We start from the raw sequence: 19,300 nt of genomic DNA, 5'->3' as shown, positions 1-19,300 counted from the left end.
TGGACAAAATTGGTGCCTCATATAGAGAGTGACGATCTCGGTGGGTGTCTGGGTATTTTAGGGGATGCATTGGTGGAGAGAGCGATATGTGGTATGGATCACTTGGGAATAATGCCCATCTTGTGTTTTCATTTGAAGAAAAGTAAGATTTTCTATATGTTTGTAGTTAGAGGCGAGTTCTCCCAGAACGTCACTAACTCAGACTAATTTATTTGCCTGGTGTGTTTTAGGAGGATGGTAGATTGTCAGTACCCTACATAACAGAGGAGTGTCTGAAAAAGTTGGATACAAAACAGCAGACCAACACGCTGTTGAATCTGGTCTGGAGGGACTCGGCAAGCGAGGAGGCTTTCACGCTCATGGCCTCTGTGTGCCACACGCTGATGGTGCAGCAGCGGGCAGCGGTGCCCAAAGTCAGGCAAGTAGGCGGGCGCCCCCGCCCTCCCACCCTCGCTCCCCCCCCGCTCCCGTCCTGTGCTTTGTTCCCAGTCTACATCTGTTTGTCTGAATATGACACAGAATGTTCCACTGTCCAAGCGTTTCGTGGCAATGAAAGTTTGTTTTTCTCTCCCAAACCAGCGAGAGGGGCCTCTGCTGGCCTGTGAGGTGCCCTGTAAGTGTTAGCAGAGGAGCTCATCTTTCTATAGAATTTTAGGAATGAAAGAGGAGTTTGGTCCTAACCGCCCATTTTAAAAGTCAGACTTGTGCTGGCCATTATATTGTAGAAACAACCAAAATATGACACATCTTTTTAGGCTCTTTCATAAGGCTCTTTTTATCAGATTGCCCTGGCAGTTTACTCTGGCACTCTGAATTTTTTTTTTTTTTAATTTTGATACAAACTTTCGAGAGGGACAAAACAACATACAAGTTAAAATGTGGTTCGTTTATGCTTAGGTAATTGTGAGGGTAATCTTGCGCTATTTACTTCCCTCTCTTTTGAGTGATATTTTAGTGGTTCCTTGGTAATTTAATAGAAAAATACTTAATAGAGTTCAGTAGTAATTTTAGGACCTGAGGGAACGATGTCACAGGCCACCTGCCCAAAGGCTCTGTCAGTATGTGGGTCCTGTGTAAAAAATACCAGGTGATTCATGTCACTCCAAAGGATCCGCTCCGGTTTTTACAAAACGCCAGCCCACAGCATGAAAAGAGCTGTTCCTTTGGGTTAGGACAGGCTCTTTGAAATGAACTGTATGTGGGAACCACTAATGCAGCCAGCTAATTAGACGCTATCTTCTACCTTTGCTGACTGGTGTTTATTACAGGGGAGGAAGTGGTGCCCCCAAGGTGATTAGCCGGGGGCTGGTGGCATGAGTGCAGGATATGAGACCCTCCGGGGACACTTGCTTTGATTGTGGCACAAAGTCCAGCCTTTGGGTGCTGATTGCTCTGCTGCATGCTCAGGGTCCTGGGCTGGGCTTCCCACGTGAGCCGCTGGGCACTGTTTCATGGCTGAAGGAGCTTTACGTGCAGCCTCGCTTTATGAGTACAGCACCTATTTCCTCTAAGAAACTACTCTGGGATGTCCTTTATGGTTCACATCCATTAGCCTGTACGTGTTTAGAACTCTTCACAGCTCATGAAAGAGCAAACAGGCTTACTTTAACTGTTGTAGTTTTTAACTGCTTCCAACTTTCTTTTAAAAGGTATTTAAAACACGATTAGTAAATCCCTGGGCTGATAACTGCTCTGAAGTCCTCCCAGGCAGTGTCAATCCCTTTTATTTTCAAGGTCGGGATTTGCAATTTTAATTGGCTTCACATTGACTGTCAGGCTGTATAAAAAATGTGGAGGCCCTTTTTACATTGATATGGAACAGTTTCCAAGGTGTGGTTTAAGTGAAAAAAGGAAGACACAGAATTATGAATAATAACCAATAGGTAGTCCTACCTTTTCCACCTTTCTGACACAGAAAGTAGGTTCCTATTCACATTGTTGTGTATCTTCCTTTTTCACTTAAAGAGGTGACGCCCCACAGGCCGCCTGCAGCCCCACGCTCAGCCCAGACTCAGGGTCCCTGGTCCCTGCGCAGGCACTGCCCTGCCCCCTCCTCCCTCTTCCTGAGTCCCTTTACGTGTTCCCCCACAGACCCATTCCCACGCGTCTTCCTTTACTCTTGGACCTCTCCCCTCAGTTTCTTCCACAGATCTTTTTTGTCTGTTTCAGTGTTTTCAAAACTTCTTAGCCTCCTTTTTCTGTTCAGTTTCTTAGGCCTGTTCTACTCAGTTGATTCTCTGGGTGGTCTCTTCCATTCAAGTAGCTCCAGCCTTTCTGGAGCTCTGGACTCTTGCTCAGCGGCTCCCAGGGCTGTGCCCAGACCCTTACATGCCCACGACTGAGCTCTGTTGTTGACCTCCAAGCCTAGGGGTTGTCCTGTAGGGCAGCCACTTGTGAAACGTGGCTGCTTCAGTTTAAGTTTATTAAAATTAGTGTACAAGCCCAGTTCCTCGGCCACACTGGCCCGTTTCCCGGGCTTAGGAGTCATGTGCAGCCAGTGGCTGAGATCTTTCGTCAGGACAAAGTCTGTTGGACAGCGCCAGCGGGCCGGCCGGGACCTAGGCTTAGAGCACGCCTTCCCCAGTCAGCCCGCACGCACTGGTCACCACGATGCATGCCTGCTGCTCCTCTTATGTCGGGTTTTGCCAGACTGAATTGTCAAAATACAGCCCTGATTATTTCATCCTCTTGCTTAAACTGAACATGTACCAGTGGATCCCCTTTGCTTTCAGGAAAACAGCCCACAGTCCTTAGCGTAGGACTTGCGTGGAGGACTTGCGTCCTGAGCTTTGGGCCACTGCTCGGACTGTATTTCCAGCCTCTGCCCTGCTTCCTGACTTGCCTTTTTTTTTTTTTTTTTTTTTTTAAGATTTTATTGGGGAACAGTGTGTACTTCCAGGCCTTTTTTCCAAGTCAAGTTGTTGTCCTTTCAATCTTAGTTGTGGAGGGTGCAGCTCAGCTCCAGGTCCAGTTGCCATTGCTAGTTGCAGGGGGCGCAGCCCACCATCCCTTGCGGGAGTCGAACTGGCAACCTTGTGGTTGAGAGGATGCGCTCCAACCAACTGAGCCATCCTGGAGGCAGCTCAGCTCAAGCTGCCGTGTTCAATCTTAGTTGCAGGGGGCGCTGCCCACCATCCCTTGCGGGAGTCGAGGAATTGAACCGGCATCCTTGTGGTTGAGAGCCCACTGGCCCATGTGTGAATCGAACCGGCAGCCTTCGGAGTTAGGAGCATGGAGCTCTAACCGCCTGAGCCACCGGGCCGGCCCCTGACTTGCCTTTTTTTTGGTCCTGTTGTGCTAGTTTTATGCCGCCCTGGTGTCGCATGCCTCTCAGCTTTTGCCTACATGGTCTCTCCAAAACGCGTCCTCTGGCCTCCTGTCTCCTGTGGCTGAACTAATCTGTTAGATTCATCAGAGGTTACCATCTCTCTCAAGCCTTCCTGAGTGTACGTGCTGAGAGTTCTCCTCCTATTCCAACTCCAGGGAAATTTTCATTTTACGATAGATAGGTGCTGCCGTTTAGAGTGCTGATGCCAAGGAGGCGGGTAGATGGGCATATTCTTTGGGGCTGGCTCTTCTGTTAATATCTAAAAACTTTGAAACAGAATTTTGAAGGTAGTGTTTTAGGGATCAGAAAGGTTGGTACAATTTGCCTATAGTTTTCTTGTAAATACATCAAATCTCAAGGCATCGCAAATCAGTTTTATTACAACACATACTTGATTTTTCTACCCAAAACTAATAGAACGAGCCCGCTTAATTGTGTGTTATCAATCATTGTGATTTAGACACAGCCGTGTGCCCTGGATATGTATGGCTATTGCGCCATCTGTTCTCCAAGCACTTGTAAGTAATGTGATAATGGCTGCTCCTTAGCTCCTGATGCTATGTCCATATCTTTAATAATTTGAGGTAGAATGATTATGCAGATGGCTTCAATGGATAAAAATACGGATTTTTCTTTGTAGAGTGTAGAATTATTATAAACTTCATGGTTTTGTAAACAGATTTTTATGATACTTTAGAAAAAATACTAAGGATGTACCTATAGTGAGAGACATTTGTTTTTTTGCCTGTGATTTCATGTTTGCTTTTATTATCAATGATAGTTTCAGTATAATCTATTGATTTAATTGGCTATTGATTCATGTTAAAATTTGCATTCTGTTAAGTCAAATAAAATTCATGAGCTTTTTAACATTTCAACACAATGATTTAATTTTATTAGTAAATCTATTTTGAAATCATGGGTAGATGATAAACTGATTGGCAGGAGTTATTGGCAGGCACATCAAAATCATAAAGAAAGTTCTCTTCTAAGAATAGTGTTAAGAAATTGTAAGGGAAGGGTACTTCAGGGACATGTCCAAGGCATCGAGTGCTGCTTTCCCCCATTTAATTTAAACTTAGTGTAAGGGAAAGTTGAGTCTGTTCATCTTAAAATTAAAGAAAGTCAGTTATCAGGTAAAGGGAACTGTCTGTTTAAACTGGTTAGGATTTTAGCACTGGGGTGTTAATGTAACACAGCTGTATTTCCAGAGCTTATCTTCTAGTCTCAGTTCCTCATTTGTCGGAGAAGAAAATGTTTTGGCAAGTTGCCTCCAACTGAAATATGTCTTAAAGTTTTTATTCTCATTAAGGAAATTTAGAATTTGCTTTTAACCTCGCATTGTCTTAGAGGTGAAATGCATTTTAATACTGTGTTTTTAATATCCCTTTTGCCAATCAAGTGACACTTCCAGCAGAAAACACAAAGTGTCACATTGGTACTTGTGTGCTCCAAGTGTGGGAGCGTCTTTGGGTGGCTGGCTTGTCGTATTTCTTTTACCTGTGACAGCTTTACATACAGAGGAAGTACCTGAGAGCCGTTTGCTGTCGTGACCTTCACTGCCTGTGTGTGAGCTGGTGTCGTCTATTGTGTTCTAATAACTGGAATAGTCCCTGCAGACAAGTGGCCTGAATTTATGACCTGGGTCGGAAGTGTCAGCCTTTGCTAATTAACTCATAGGGTTGTCGCAGCTAAAGAAAGCTTAATGGGTAATTTTTAATCCATCCCAGCTTATGTAAAGAGTATGTCACTTCTTTGCCGTTTGGCAGTAAAGCCCCAAACTAAATAACCTTCAGTAACTTACAAAAATATTTAATATTTTATTTTATTATTGAGTGGTTAATTTAGGAAATACAATTGTTTCAAAGTTAACTTGAAATATAACTTTGGAAATGTGTAGCCATTAAATGGTGTTTCAGATATATGTGGAAAGAGGTTAATTATAAACATGTTAATTGTAATTTTTGTGAGAAAATGTATTATAAGAGAATATATTGGGAGAACCTTTTTTTGTTTACATATGGACAGAGTATCTGTATGGTTTATATACCTAGGTATTAATGCTGATTATTTTGGGGAAGATGGGATGACATGTCGCTAATTTTCTTTTGCCCTCTTGTGTTGTTAGGGGAAAAAAAGAAACTCACCTGTTGAAAATGTGTAATTTTTTTTTCTGATTTTTGAGGTGCTAAATTTTAGTATTTATATTTAACACATTTTAATCAATCTTGGTATCAATAAAATTATACTAGATAATGTTTTTTAAAAGGACTCAATTTCTTGACCCAAAAGAAATAAGGCAAGCAAATACTACCTTCTAGAATTCTTTGGTGTTGAAAGTTCATGTTTTTCTTAACTTTTGTCTTATTCTTTTGCTCTGTGTGGTGGTTTCGGTAGCCTTGATAGCATATAATACTTCATAAAGGCAGGAAAATCAAAATTTTAGCACTTCATTTATATACTTGGTTTATGGTAAGTGTTTAAATATGTCAGAGACGGAGTCTGTGTTATGCCTTTCTGATACAGCTCGTTTTCAACACTGACGTTTGGGTGGAAATTTGTACTTTAAGACAGGGACTCAGAATATTTGATAACACGGTTTATTTCCTTGATCTCCTGTAAGTTACTGTGTTACCATTTTTCATTATTCCAGTAAATTTTTGTATTTAATTTCTCACCCTAATTTTGAGCTTTACCCAGTTGGCTTTCCTATGAGTTAGTGTAGTATGGTTACCACTTTGTCACAGAGTGTACTTGTGACAAATGTAACACACTTGATGTACAGTCATATATTTGAGCTGGGAAAGACCTTAGAATTGATGTAGTCCAACCCCTTCATTTGCTGATGAAAACAGATTGCTTTTGGCCTCCATGGCGTCTGAAGAGTGGTTGGGCTAAATGATCTAATAGAGTCTTTCTCGCCTAAGATTTCTTGATTCTAGGTAAATTTCACATACTTTTCATTATTTTTTATGGTTGTGCTTTTAATGCCATTTGGACATCTCAAACTGCACCACACAGAAATGAGATTGATTTCTTTTTTAAACCTCCATATCTGTCTGTATGCTGAGAAAATACCAGTCCTGAAGAACGGATCTGATATTTTGGATTGAATCCAAGAAAATGATCGATCAAATTTCAGATTTCTTTTTTTTTTATTGAAAAGTAACTTATTTATCTAAACTTTCTTTGTTTCTCTTTCACTATTTAAATTAGTACACTTATTACAAAATTTAGTCTGTTAAAGTATTTTGTATTATACCCAGTACAGTATTTGCAGTAACTATGGTAATTAAAGCTGTGGAGAACTGTGGATACAGACCACACCCGCGACTGTTAATGGCCAATGCTCATGAAGGGAGCTGGCAAGGGTCTGGGGGGAGCCCTGGCTGTGGTCGCCATCAGGCGAGAAAAGAACCCTCTGTCCTCAGGAGCCTTGGGGTCACATTGGCTCTCCCAGACCTCTTCCCCTTCCACCTCAGCACCCCACAAAAGTGCTCAGACTGTACGGAGTCCTTTCATCTTCAGGTTTTCACCGGGGCCCTTCTCGTGCCTCTTCCATTCCTTATTCTGCTCCCAGAGCCACCTGTTGTCACACTCCACCTTCCTTGTTCTTCTAAGATGGTGTGAAAGTAAATCACATGTGAATCACATTCTTGTCTGCAAACCCTGTTTCCCATCATCCTGAACCTTTTTACTGTGAGTTCGTCTCATAAAGTAGAAATTTACTGTTTGACTCCTACACTTAAAAAAATATTTTATGCAAGTTGTTTTTCAAACATTGTGACTATAAAGTCATTTTATTAAAAAATGGAGGGTGCTGCATAGAGCTAATTAAGTTATCCACAAAGTTCCTTAGTTTTAAATCATTGATATTATACAGAGGGGTTTTTAACCTTTAAATATATTTTTAGACTTAAAAAATTTTAGATGTTAGTTAACATTAAAAAAACATTTTTTGTGTTTAAGAATGGTTACTTAAAATCAGTTACTTAATACTTAGAAAGTTTACACTGTATATTAGTAGTAATAACATCAGTGATGTGATACGTAATGTTTCAGGATGTTACTATGTTATGACATGTGCTCAGAAGGGAACAAACTCACCTGTGCCGTGGAGCAGCCAGCCCAGTCCCTCGGGGTAGCCCAGGTAGCCGCAGCGCGGGGCTCCCAGCTCGGGGCACCCGTCGGGGGCAGCAGGCACAGCCAGTAGCTGGGGCGCCAGGGCTCTCCCATCACACTCACCAGGCAGCTGTCATAGGGAATGTGCTCTTTGTGGTGTTGATGCAGATATATTCCAGATTGTCTGTTATGCTCAGTGTGTAGCTTTTGTTGAAGAAAGCCATTGAATGAGTGTTCACTTACTCTTATTTCCCCCGTTCCTTTTAGGCTTCTCTACAGTTTAGCCTTTAATGCCAGGTTTCTGAGGCATCTTTGGTCCCTCATATCTTCAATGACAACACGGATGATCACAGGGTACGTGTTACACGGATTTCTAGACTGAACTTAACGTGGGAAGTGGCACCTAATGAAAGGACTGTACGAAGGTGTTGTAAGGACTGCTTATATCTAGCTTATTTCATAGTAGAATGTAAATTCTAGATGGTCTCAATTTCACAAAAAGAAAATTATGCCAATTTCATAGTTGTTTATATATATTATTAAGAATATGGCTTTATCTGAGGGTAAATTTCTTTTAGAAATTCTAGTCATTTTTTGCAAACCAGAGACTTGAAATTTCTTTTCTCCAAATGACTTTCCTGTGCTTCAGATAGTGAAAACAGATTTGAAGAAAACTTAACACATCAAAAGATATCATATATTGTAGAAGTTGGTTTTTAAAGCTTTATGTAGAAATAATTTAATTTCTCTTACCTGAGTCTTGATGTAACTCGAAGGCTAGAATCTTTAATACACATATTTTATTTGAATGTGTAGAAAGTAGAGCATTTAATCTCATAGTAAACTGGCTTAGCCCATGACTGTGTTGAATTTCCCGTCTGTCGAGTCTGAGCAAATCCGTCTGTGCTGTGAGAGGAAGGACGAAGCGTGTAACTCAGGTCCTGGGGGACTAAGCTTCACAGTGTGATGCTCGCTGTTTTGGAGGTTACGGCCCCATTCTAGGGCAAAACTTTGGAAGGAAGAGTGTTTTGTTCTGTTTTGTTTTGTTTTGTGGCTTTTTGAGGGGGTGGACAAGAAGTTGCAAGATGGAGGGTTGGGTATCCAGAATTTGAATGTGCGCTCATCTGCAATCTAACTCACTCTGTGACACGCTTGGTGGTACTGGAAAGTCTTGTGTTGAAATTTCTGGACCTTGAGCTTTTCAGTGAGGTATGTGGAGAAAAAGGTGATCACGTTTCAGTGGTCAGCCCTGGCGTGAAAGGACTCGTGTCCAACTCAGCTGCACGAACTGTTCTTCCAATAACGGGACTGTCTGTGTTTTAGTAGCATCACTTTGAGTTACTTTCATGTTTTTTTCCTTTAATTTTATGCATCTTAAGTGAGTAAAGGGGCTTTTTAACGATACCACTACAACTTAACCTCAGAAAGGGTAAGTGGTTTATCTTGTATCAACAGTGCGTAGCAGAAGTAGAGAAACCCAGAAATATTCTTTTACATCTCTTCATTTTCAAATTAAAATGTGAGGTTTTTAGGTATGCTTGCTTTTGGTTTTGGTGCATTTCAGCCGCTTCTGACAGTGTCAGCTTTGGCTTTCCTGAATGACAGGTTTGTTTAAGGCTGAAAGATATTGGGGATCATTGGGACAGGAAATTGTCATTGACCTCTAGCGTGTCAGCTTAGCAACACATGCTGTCGTAGTGTGCCTCCTGATGGCCTGTTGGTTTATGGTGTTTGTCTCTTGGTGAGGAAATGGAGTCGTGGTGTGTGAAAGAAAAATGAGTCACTGTTAATTACATTCAATTAGTAACATGATTTAATAAGTTGGTAAAGTTCTACAGATGTTTAAAATCATTATTTCTTAAAAGTCAATGTGAGAACTTGAGTTTCTTTGTACTTGTCAAGTCCGTCAGGAAACTTAATCAGTCCTGATGTGTACCTCACGTTTGTGCTGGAATAAAGTGCCCAAGTTTTCTGGAACTGGTACTGAGTTTAACTTGAAACTAGTTTCACAGCAGGACTTACACAGCCGGGACGGGACGCCTAAGCATCGGTGAGCAAAGGGTCACCAAGGGAGCCAGTCAGAGGGCACATTTCCTTGTCCAACCCCTGAGGCTGGCGTCCGGGGCCTGTGTCAGAAGCCCAGGGGTCTGCGACTGTCTGAGGCTCCTCGGGGACTGAGATGGAGGAAGCCATGGCCGGCTGGTTTCTGTTGTCTTCCGTTAGTCACCCCTTACCAACACCGGCTTGTGCAGTGACCCGGCGGCTGGCACAGCCCCTTACTGTCTTTAATTCGCAGGGACTGTTCTGATGACAGGTTGCCCACTTTCCACATGGGGAGTGACAGGAGGTAGAGAGGGGTCCCTGCTGTGCAGTTAAGCCGCCCCCATGCCTCCTATCCTCCACATTCATGGCCTTTTCTGTCATCCTGGCTTTGGCGATGAGATGAGACAGTGTACTTTGTCCCTTTTTATATGTCCTCGTGCATTTGTACTTGGGACCAATCCCTTCTGTTCTCTGACTCATCCAGCTGGTGCTCAGTGCTTGGTGCTCAGTGTTCAGGTTCAGGGCTCAGGGCTCAGTGACCAGTGCTTAGTGACTGGTGCTCAGTGCTCAGTGCCCAGAGCTCAGTGCTCAGGGCTCAGTGCCTGCAGTAAGGACTAAGGCATGTGCAGGTGGGAGGGGCAGTGGCCAGAGGGTGTTTCTTCTCAGTGGGAACAGAGTTCGTTGGGGTGCCTGCTGATGGCAGTGCTCTGCCCTGAACTGCGTACCATGGACACCCTGAAGCTTCAGGGGTTCATCCAAGCTCACTGCCGGGCCTTACCTCCTCATCGCCTGCTGTGCTCTCCCCTCTAGAACTTTTGCAGTGCTGGGCAGCAGTTATCATTTGTGGAGCCTGACTCCCGGTCATATGTCATCTAATACAGAGCTGTGGTTTTGTGGAAATAGATGTGCAAGGTATAAACATACACGACGGAAGATAAGAGAATGATCTTGCCCACCACGTCTAACGCAGGAGTGATTTGACATGCTGTAGGGGACAGTGGGTTTTACAGTTTGGAGAGAGCTTACAGGTGAACCCGTTAGCTAAATGTTCAGTGAGATAAGGAATCACATTGAACCAAGAGAGAAAGGGAACAGATTCCAGGTGAGACAAGGAACTCTAATAGGTCCCAGCTCTTGGCAGGCGAAGGAGCCTACTGAGCGCCCCCAGGACTGTGTCACTTTAGAGCTGCTCTGGGAGTTGGGCGACCCCTTGTAAAGCAGGAATAGGAATGGAGCTGGCAGGCAAACTTGGGTAAGAGGAACAAGGCCCAGTATAGAAAAAGGGAGACTATTCCTGAAGGTTCTAACCCGGGATCAGTAGTCCGCTAATTTCAGTGTTCCTAAATGTAAATTTTCATGAGAACTTACTAAGTTCTCATGAAAAATAAAGTTTTCATAAGACCAGAACGATCTGCCTTTGTTAACTATGTTAAATGGAGGGGGAAGGGGTGGTTTTCAACCTAAAAGTGAAGTGTGCTTCTTTAATAGTGGCGTTCATAATTTTTTTCACTGAGAACATTCATTAGTCAAGAGTGGGGGAGATGGTGTCCTTTTTTTTAATTTGTTACTTATTAACATAGTGTTAGGATGACTTTACCGTCTCTTTAAGTAGATTGCTAATGTAAATATCACGTTCCCTGATTATATTTGTCTTAGGTCATGTCTTAATTTGTTCCCAAACTAAAACTAATCTGAAAATTATTGTTTCTTCTCTCCCTTTCCCCAATTCAAGGTCTATGGTTCCACTGCTTCAGGTGATTTCAAGGGGTTCCCCCATGTCATTTGAAGATTCTGGTCGTATCATCCCACTCTTTTACCTCTTTAGCTCCTTGTTTAGTCATTCACTAATTTCCATACATGATAATGAATTCTTCGGTGACCCAATAGAAGGTAAGAATTTTGACTAATTAGTTTGTTGCTGGCCCCATGACCTATCCGTTTTCATAGATGATAGAACAATTTTTAAGCCTTTTTAAGTCTTTCTGTGTGTTGAGAAATTAATAAAAAATTATGACAGAAGATTGGATTGTTTTTCAGTTGTCGGCCAGAGACAATCATCAATGATGCCATTCACTTTAGAAGAGCTGATCGTGCTGTCTCGCTGCCTTCGAGATGCGTGCTTAGGGATCATCAAGCTGGCGTATCCAGAAACAAAACCGGAAGTCCGAGAAGAATACCTTACAGCGTTTCAAAGTATTGGAGTCACGACTAGTTCTGAAATGCAGCAGTGTATACAGATGGAACAAAAACGATGGATTCAGCTCTTTAAGGTACAGAGTTTATTTTTGTTTACTGAGGTCAACTAATGTACAAATGTGTTTTGAGTTGACTCATTCAGAAAAGAAATACAGGTTTGTTTTAGGTGTCATTTTTAATTTACACAACTTTTAAATTAAGTCATTTTCATTTTACATTTGCCTTCTTTTAGAACCTTATTTTTATATCATTACATTGCATTTTTTATAAATTGCCCTAAGTACTTTTAGTGACAAGGTATATATAGTATAAATAAAAATTTTTTTTGATGTTTTCCTTTTTCACTAAAAGATCTCCTATACAGATTTTATTGTTTTACTCTTTTAAGAAATTGATTAACAAAGGTGGACTAAAGTCATCAATTTAATGCAAGTTGGATATAAATTATTCTAAAATATCTTCATTTTTAACCATGCAGAAGGAGAACTTAGGAGTTAGTGTGGCTGGACTGTTGGCAGCAAACCACCACCACTGAGAATATGACTATTGGGGCAGAAAAAAAGAAAAGAAAAAGGGTGCTTGACTTCCCATGAAATTTCTGCAGCAAACACATCTAGTCAGCTAAAATCGCTCATTAAAGGAGTGAGAGCAGAAGAAACGCATTTTCCAAATTGAATGCTAGATTTACAGTCCGTTTAGTACCGGCGACCTCTCGCGCAGTAATGTGCAGTTCGAGTCATCAGCTGTCCCTTCAGGTCTTTTATCACTGCTTTTGTCAAGCTATCTATTTAATTGAAAGAAGTTAATTGAATGAAAATGATCAACTAAGCTTGTATTAATATTGCTAATGGAACTTTCTTCTTGGCCATGTTTGGAGAGAGATGTCAAGCTAGACTTTAGAAAAGGCCCATTAATGCTTGCACTTAACCTGATGGGCTAATTAAGGATTGCTTATTCATCCAACGAGCGCTGCACAGTCTCTATCCAGCCCGTTCTGCCTGATTTTACAACACATTTCACTTATGAGCACGGGCATTAGTGGCAGTGAGAGTAACTGATAATGTTGGGATTGCACCGAACACAGTACTAATGCATCACTGAATTTATAATTTGTGCAGATTAATGTAATATATGTTTGCACAATTTATTTTAATTACTGATCTCTGTATTCCTAAGTAAATTTGGAAGGTCACATGTTGAGCCCTTAATATATCCTTTTTTAAAGATTGACCATTTTGCAACTTTTCTAAGTTAAAAATAAGCTGTCTTACCCATTTAAAACCTATAATTCTTATGTAAGCTTTTCCTGGATATGCGTATTATGGTACCATATGTGTTTTTCCTTAAGCTTTTAATTAAACTCTGGGATCTTTGTTAATAAAGCTTTCCATTATGTAGGATATCAGGCATTGTGTACAGTGTCAGATAATTTCATCATTTTATAGCACCTGTTGAGAATTTAATAATCTTCACACGACAGGCTTATCTTTAGGACCTGGAAATCTCTGGGTTTAATAATGCCATGTATTTTACACCTGGCCCTGTTTTATTTTGCTTAAGTGTTAAGTGGAAATTTTGTGGTGAATTTTTTCTTATGCCTGACATGACTTAGTACCACTTTATTAAGGATTTTAAGAATTAGGGTGAAAGTTCACCTTTTTTGGTATCAATTGTTTTAGGTAAGACCTTCTGAGTTTAGAACAGAATTGTTTGAAGACAGTTTTTTGAACAGCTTTCCTGTTCTTTGGAGGAAAAAAAAATTTTTTTTACTACCTGTTAATGAGCTAAGCCCTGAAAATAAGAAAAAAAAATTAAGGCATAGTCTGAATAGGAAAGGTTTCAGCTGCTATTAGCTTTTTTTTATATATAGAAAAGATTATCTTTATGTGATGTAAGAATTTACCCCTCAGTTGTTGCTATGTCCCAGACAGCATTCTAAGAGCTTTCCATTATTCACTCATTTAGTGTAGCAGCTTGTGAGGAAGACACTGGCGTTAAGCGCGTCTCACAAGTGAGGTCGCATGACCAGTAGGTGACAGAGCCATCATTTGATCTCAGCTGCTCGTCTATACTCCCCTCTGGAAAGCACTAAAATAAAATGTTAGCATTTTTTATGTCCTGGTGCCAAGTTGAGTTGAGGAATTCAAAGCAGAACCCACCAAAGAAGGTAAAAGCGTTTTGCCAGTGATTTTGTGCCTTCTGTTGATTGTGACACAATTGCAAATGATGAGACCCGACTCCTTCAGGCACCGACCATTTTCATTTTTCAGTCCTGTGCTGGTCCTCGAACTAATTTCTGTGAGAGGCTCTGCCAGCTGATCACAGGACATTGAGTTTTAAGTGGATAGAATCATCTTTCTTTGTCACTGTGAGAGTGAAGGTCAGTTTCTAAAGCCTGAATCGACACTGCTAAAACAGTTGATGCATTTATCAAGTTTATAAACTCCCGTGGAGTGTAATTTACAGCTGTGATTGCTTCAGCCCCGGGAGGAGACAGGCGCTCCCGAGTGAAGCCCTGGGCGACCCCGATTGATGAGGGGCTCTGCGCCCTCCCCGCATGCTTTCAGTCCAGAGCCACAGTCACTGTGTAGGCTCTCGGGTGGGGTTTTCCGGTTTCAAAGCCGTTCAGAAGTTCGCAGTCAAATCGGGTGGAGCGCTGACTAACCCTGCCACATGCGCCCCGTCAGCTGTTGGTGGTGACCATGAGGCTCAAGCCACAAGCCGCGTGCTTTTCTGTCTTCTTAGGGTTTTATTTGTTTTGATTTTGACTGTAAAGTAAGATGGAAACATGCTGGTGAGCATTTGTCTTTAAAAAGAAACCTTTTTAACAAGTGGTTGCTGAGGGTTGTGTAAAACGTGGTGAGCCTTTGGCAGCAGTAATCCATATCAGACACATCATGACTTTTCTAGGTTAGGGGTTAGGGTGGCATTACTGTCACATATTCCATCACCCACTTGCTTCATCCCGGAACACTGACTCCACCCTCTGCTGGGGGAATCATAGTGAGGCCAGACTTCCAGTGTCATTGTACAGTGACAAGGACAGCCTTCCACTAATGACACTGAGAGAGAACAGAGTTGAGAGGTGGGTGCATTGGAGCACACAGGACGGAGAAAAGCGACTGCTGGTCCCGCGAGACGCTTGATTGACGGGGACACTCACTCAGGTCCCCTGTGAGATGATAATCTTGGAGCTGGTGCTTTACCGGTTTTTCGTGTATTTCATTTTCACATATTCTTCATGGTATCAAAATCCTAAAAAGTCCTTATTTGATGGATATTTACCACATTACACATTGGCCACACTTAAAGACCCATAGATTACATGCCATATCCTATGTTTTGTATTGAACTATCTGAAGAATTTCCTTAGATGTTTGATTTAACTTACCAGATTTTACGTATCAGATTTAAGATTAAAAAGAGATTCTTAATAATGTAATTTAGTCTACCAGGTGCCTTTCAAAATTTGGACTGTGTACTTTTTTGGTTGCAGTAATATAAATATCAGGGATCTTCATTCAGAAATATCATACGTGAACGTCAGTAGCCTTAAATAATACATACGTGTATATGGACACTTATTACATGACAGAGTGTATGAAATGCTAAACAATGTCTGCCTCAGGTTATTGGTCAGGATGCCTTGTGGTCCTCACAGCCAGTGAGCTCGCAGACGTACAGTGATCGGTGAACAGTGCTTGTTCATTCGTGACCTTGAGCTTGGACAGTTATTAAGTGTGCTCCTTACGAGGAGTCTGTATGTTCCTGAGCAGTTATCTACTTACTTATTTTTAAGATTTTATTGGGGAAGGGGAACAGGACTTTATTGGGGAACAGTGTGTACTTCCAGGATTTTTTTCCAAGTCAAGTTGCTGTCCTTTCAGTCTTAGTTGTGGAGGGCGCTCCAAGTCCAGTTGCCGTTGCTAGTTGCGGGGGTCGCAGCCCACCATCCCTTGCAGGAGTCAAACCGGCTTGTGGTTGAGAGGACGCGCTTCAACCAACTGAGCCATCCGGGAGCTCAGAGGCAGCTCAGCTCAAGGTGCCGTGTTCAATCTTAGTTGCAGGGGGCAAAGCCCACCATCCCTTGCGGGACTCGAGGAGTTGAACCGGCAACCTTGTGGTTGAGAGCCCACTGGCCCATGTGGGACTTCGGAGTTAGAACAGAGCTCCAACCGCCTGAGCCACTGGGCCGGCCCCTCTACTTATCTTTTTAATATTGGGGTTAAGGAAACCTGTTTACAGGTGTCACTTGTTTTGTAATTCAAATAGTAAATGATAGAGCATGTATGACAATTGTATGCATTTCTGAGTACTTAAATAATTTTATTAGTTTTTGAGCAGGTATTTACTCTGAAGTTTAGCTCTAACATGGAAGAATATGAGCTAGGGGACAAGACACATCTAATCAGTATAATCCTGTTGTAGTATATATGTATGACTATTGAAGTCTGCTAAAACTGTATATTGAGCTAGGCACAGCTTGTTATTCCAGTGTTTGCTTGTTTGCTGTTTTATTTTACTTCATAACACACTGGTTCTTAAGTCTAACTGCGTAGTAGTCTCCTGGGAATGAGTGAAAAAATTACCGACTGGTGTCGCCTTAAAATGGGTGGTGGTGGTGGCAGCCTGTGTGGGCATTTATGACTGAGGCTCTGTTTAAATGTAGAATTCTATAAGCCTTCAGTTTCGGGAGAGTCTTTTTAGTGGCCCCATCTGTGCCAGAAAATTTGATAAAATTAACTGAGAGACAACTATCTTTTGGTCTCATTACTGGCTATCTATTGATTCAGCTTAAAACTCTTACTCTAGTTTTTCTTACCTTTAACAATCTTTAGTCGATTCATGTCATTTTTTTAATGGTTACCTCCATAAACTTTGCTTTTTTGGTACTAAGTACTTGTACAGCGGCTGAGTTCATAATACTGAAAATGAATGTAGAGAAAAGGAATGTGTTTTAAAGGTGTTTTGACGTCACAGAATGGACTCAGTTAAATTTTCATGGTTTCTGAAAATGGTATTTTACTTTAAAACTTAGAAGAAAAAATGTGTAAAATGAAGAAGGTAATGTTCTCAGTTGAATTTGAGATACAGGATTTGACATTTCTAAAAAAGTATTTTGGACTGGATCCAGAGCTAGTGTTGCTATAGCAAATAAAAATGTGTCACCTAGTTAAATTTGAATTTCAGATAACAAATGCTTTTTTAAATATCAATATGTCCAGTGCAATATTTGGGACATGCTTACACTTTGAATAAAGTGATATTTGGGACATACCTATACTGAAAAATCATTTGATGCTTCTCTGAAATTCACATTTAACTAGGTGTCCTGTATTTTCTCTGCCGATCCTGTGCAGGCTGGTGTTCCAGTTTGGTTTACTGTCAACTGTAATTTGTTAAGATTCGCTTTTCCACAGTGACTGCTATCTTGACATCCCTTCCAAAGCACTTCTGTATCTTCTTCTTTCTTCTCTCCCCCCCATTCTCCGCTTACCTCTCTTTTCTTTCTTTTCTTTTTTTTTTTTGAAAGAGGAACAGCGATCTAAGGCATTTTATAAGTAATGTAAATTATGGTATTCATTGCCTCATGGACAGTTTAATAATGTTTGCGACCTATGTAAAGTGCTCCCATAAACAGAGATTGCATAGACATGAATGCCAGGAGGCACGTACAGTTTTGTTTTCTGGAGTTAGGCTGCCGTCATCCTGCCCCTGCGTGCCCTTGAGCAAGTTACTTCTCCTCAATAAAGCTAAGTTTCCTCAACGGCACGGTGGGGATGATAAATTCATGAGCAGGTCAGGATGCAAGAGGATGATACGTGGGAGCCTGAAGTAATAAGTGGGAACAGCTAAATAAGTACACGTGTTAAGTACAAGTACTTGTTGGAAACCATGGCTTTTGGTAAGTTGTGGGTTATTATGGGTAAATTGCAGCACAATGCCTGTTAACTCTGAACTCCTAAAATATTAGTGTGATTGGTTATGAAAATGGAAGGTAAGACATTATGTTCTTCATACAGAGCAGCTGTACTGCCGTCTCCACTGCAGGGAGGGCACGTGCTGCTCTGTGTGGATGGAGCTGTGCTTGTCCGAGACCCAGAACTCACTGGGGTTCAGTCTTCCTTTGGAGAGCACATCTGAGAGACGACCAAGGATTAAGTCACTGGGCCAGTGGCCACACTGTCGTGACCAGCAGTTAGCCAGGCAGAACCCACACCAGGCGATCCTCCGTCTCCTGGGGCTGCCCTGGAAAGCCCAGGTCATAAAACACGGCGTCTGCGGAGACTCAGCCCTGCACAGTCACAGCAGAGTCCAGGGTTAAGACACCACCCCGAGCACTTACCTAAGCTCATCCCTGCTCATTCACAAAGCCTGTCACCATGGTATTGTGACAGGCTTTAAAATGCCACCGCTGAGCTGGTAAGAAATATCTACCGTGTTTCCCCGAAAATAAGACCGGGTCTTATATTAATTTTTGCTCCAAAAAACGCATTGGGGCTTATGTTCAGGGGATGTCATCCTGAAAAGTCATGCTAGGGCTTATTTTCCGGTTAGGTCTTATTTTCCGGGAAACGTGATACGCAGCTTTGTCTGCATGACCAAATGACTCAAGGTCTGCTTTTCCCTGTCCGTGGGCATGTCATCCAGGCGGTGTCTACATTACAGTGGCCTGAGATGTCAACCACAGACACTTTCTCTCCCACTTGTGTTGGACACACAGAATTTCTGGTATTCCCAGATGCCAGGATTTGCATGTTGTTTGTTATTTCTGTTGTATATAGATGCTACAGTGTAGGATTTTCAAGGGAAATCTCTGTTAACAATTGAGATTTTGCAATCTTGCTTGCCCAGTGGATGTATTTGGAAATTAATCACATCACCTAATTTTGTTATTCCTATCCAAGTTATATTTTATCCAAATTGTATTTTACTTAGCTAAATGCAAGGTGCACACAAGCCTGGCTTACTTTCTCAGAAAACATCGTCACAGTTTCACTTTAACTACATAATGGTTGTATGATCAGATCCTGCTTGTAATGATTTAAAACTTTGGATTTACAATTTTATGTTGGTTTATCTTTGTTTAGGACAAAATACATTTCTATTTAATATGAAACTTCAATTCTTTTTAAATAGTGCCGTTAGATCTCTTTAATCATTCATTATAAAACTGACATTTACTGATCCCACGTCAGTCATCACGTCCCTACAGGTTCCAGTAGTTAGTTGGGTTCTGTTTGCAGGAGCCTGCTGCACAGCCAGAGGAACTACTGCTTGTTGGCAAAACCATGTAGGCCTAAGCTGTGACTAGAGGTGTGGGTGGGCCGGAGACGGGGGAGGCTTCAGGTAGGAAATTGCACTGAAGTTTGTGTGGAGTTACAGTGGGAAGTAGACCTGACTCCAGAGGCTTCCATAAGGGAAATACTGAAACCATTTTTCTTTTTGGAAGATGGGAGAGATGTGTCTAGGATAGTCCCTTTTCCCCCCAGCGCCCTTAATACAGTGTTTTTCAGGAAAAAAAAGAAATGGTGTTTTACCTCAGGAAAAAGTTTTATAAAATCGCTCTACGTAGAAAACGTCTTTCATTATAGCTCCAATGAGCTAATA

General features: G+C 41.7%; 1 protein-coding gene across 2 annotated transcripts in view; it reads left to right on the top strand.

The window, feature by feature from the left end:
* The window catches only part of UBE3C (ubiquitin protein ligase E3C), an 83,255-nt gene that overhangs the window by 27,022 nt on the left and 36,933 nt on the right, over positions 1 to 19,300 (top strand). For both annotated transcript variants that reach the window (XM_033098803.1, XM_033098804.1), the window contains exons 10-13: positions 231 to 418; positions 7,718 to 7,804; positions 11,226 to 11,383; positions 11,531 to 11,763. In XM_033098803.1, the coding sequence (XP_032954694.1) occupies positions 231 to 418; positions 7,718 to 7,804; positions 11,226 to 11,383; positions 11,531 to 11,763 (666 nt within the window). The remainder of the gene's footprint in view (positions 1 to 230; positions 419 to 7,717; positions 7,805 to 11,225; positions 11,384 to 11,530; positions 11,764 to 19,300) is intronic.

The sequence above is a fragment of the Rhinolophus ferrumequinum genome, chromosome 26 (genome assembly GCF_004115265.2).
Source record: "Rhinolophus ferrumequinum isolate MPI-CBG mRhiFer1 chromosome 26, mRhiFer1_v1.p, whole genome shotgun sequence".
NCBI lineage: Eukaryota > Metazoa > Chordata > Mammalia > Chiroptera > Rhinolophidae > Rhinolophus > Rhinolophus ferrumequinum.
Note: the sequence above shows the minus strand (reverse complement) of the source record. Positions and strands in the feature narration are given on the sequence as shown.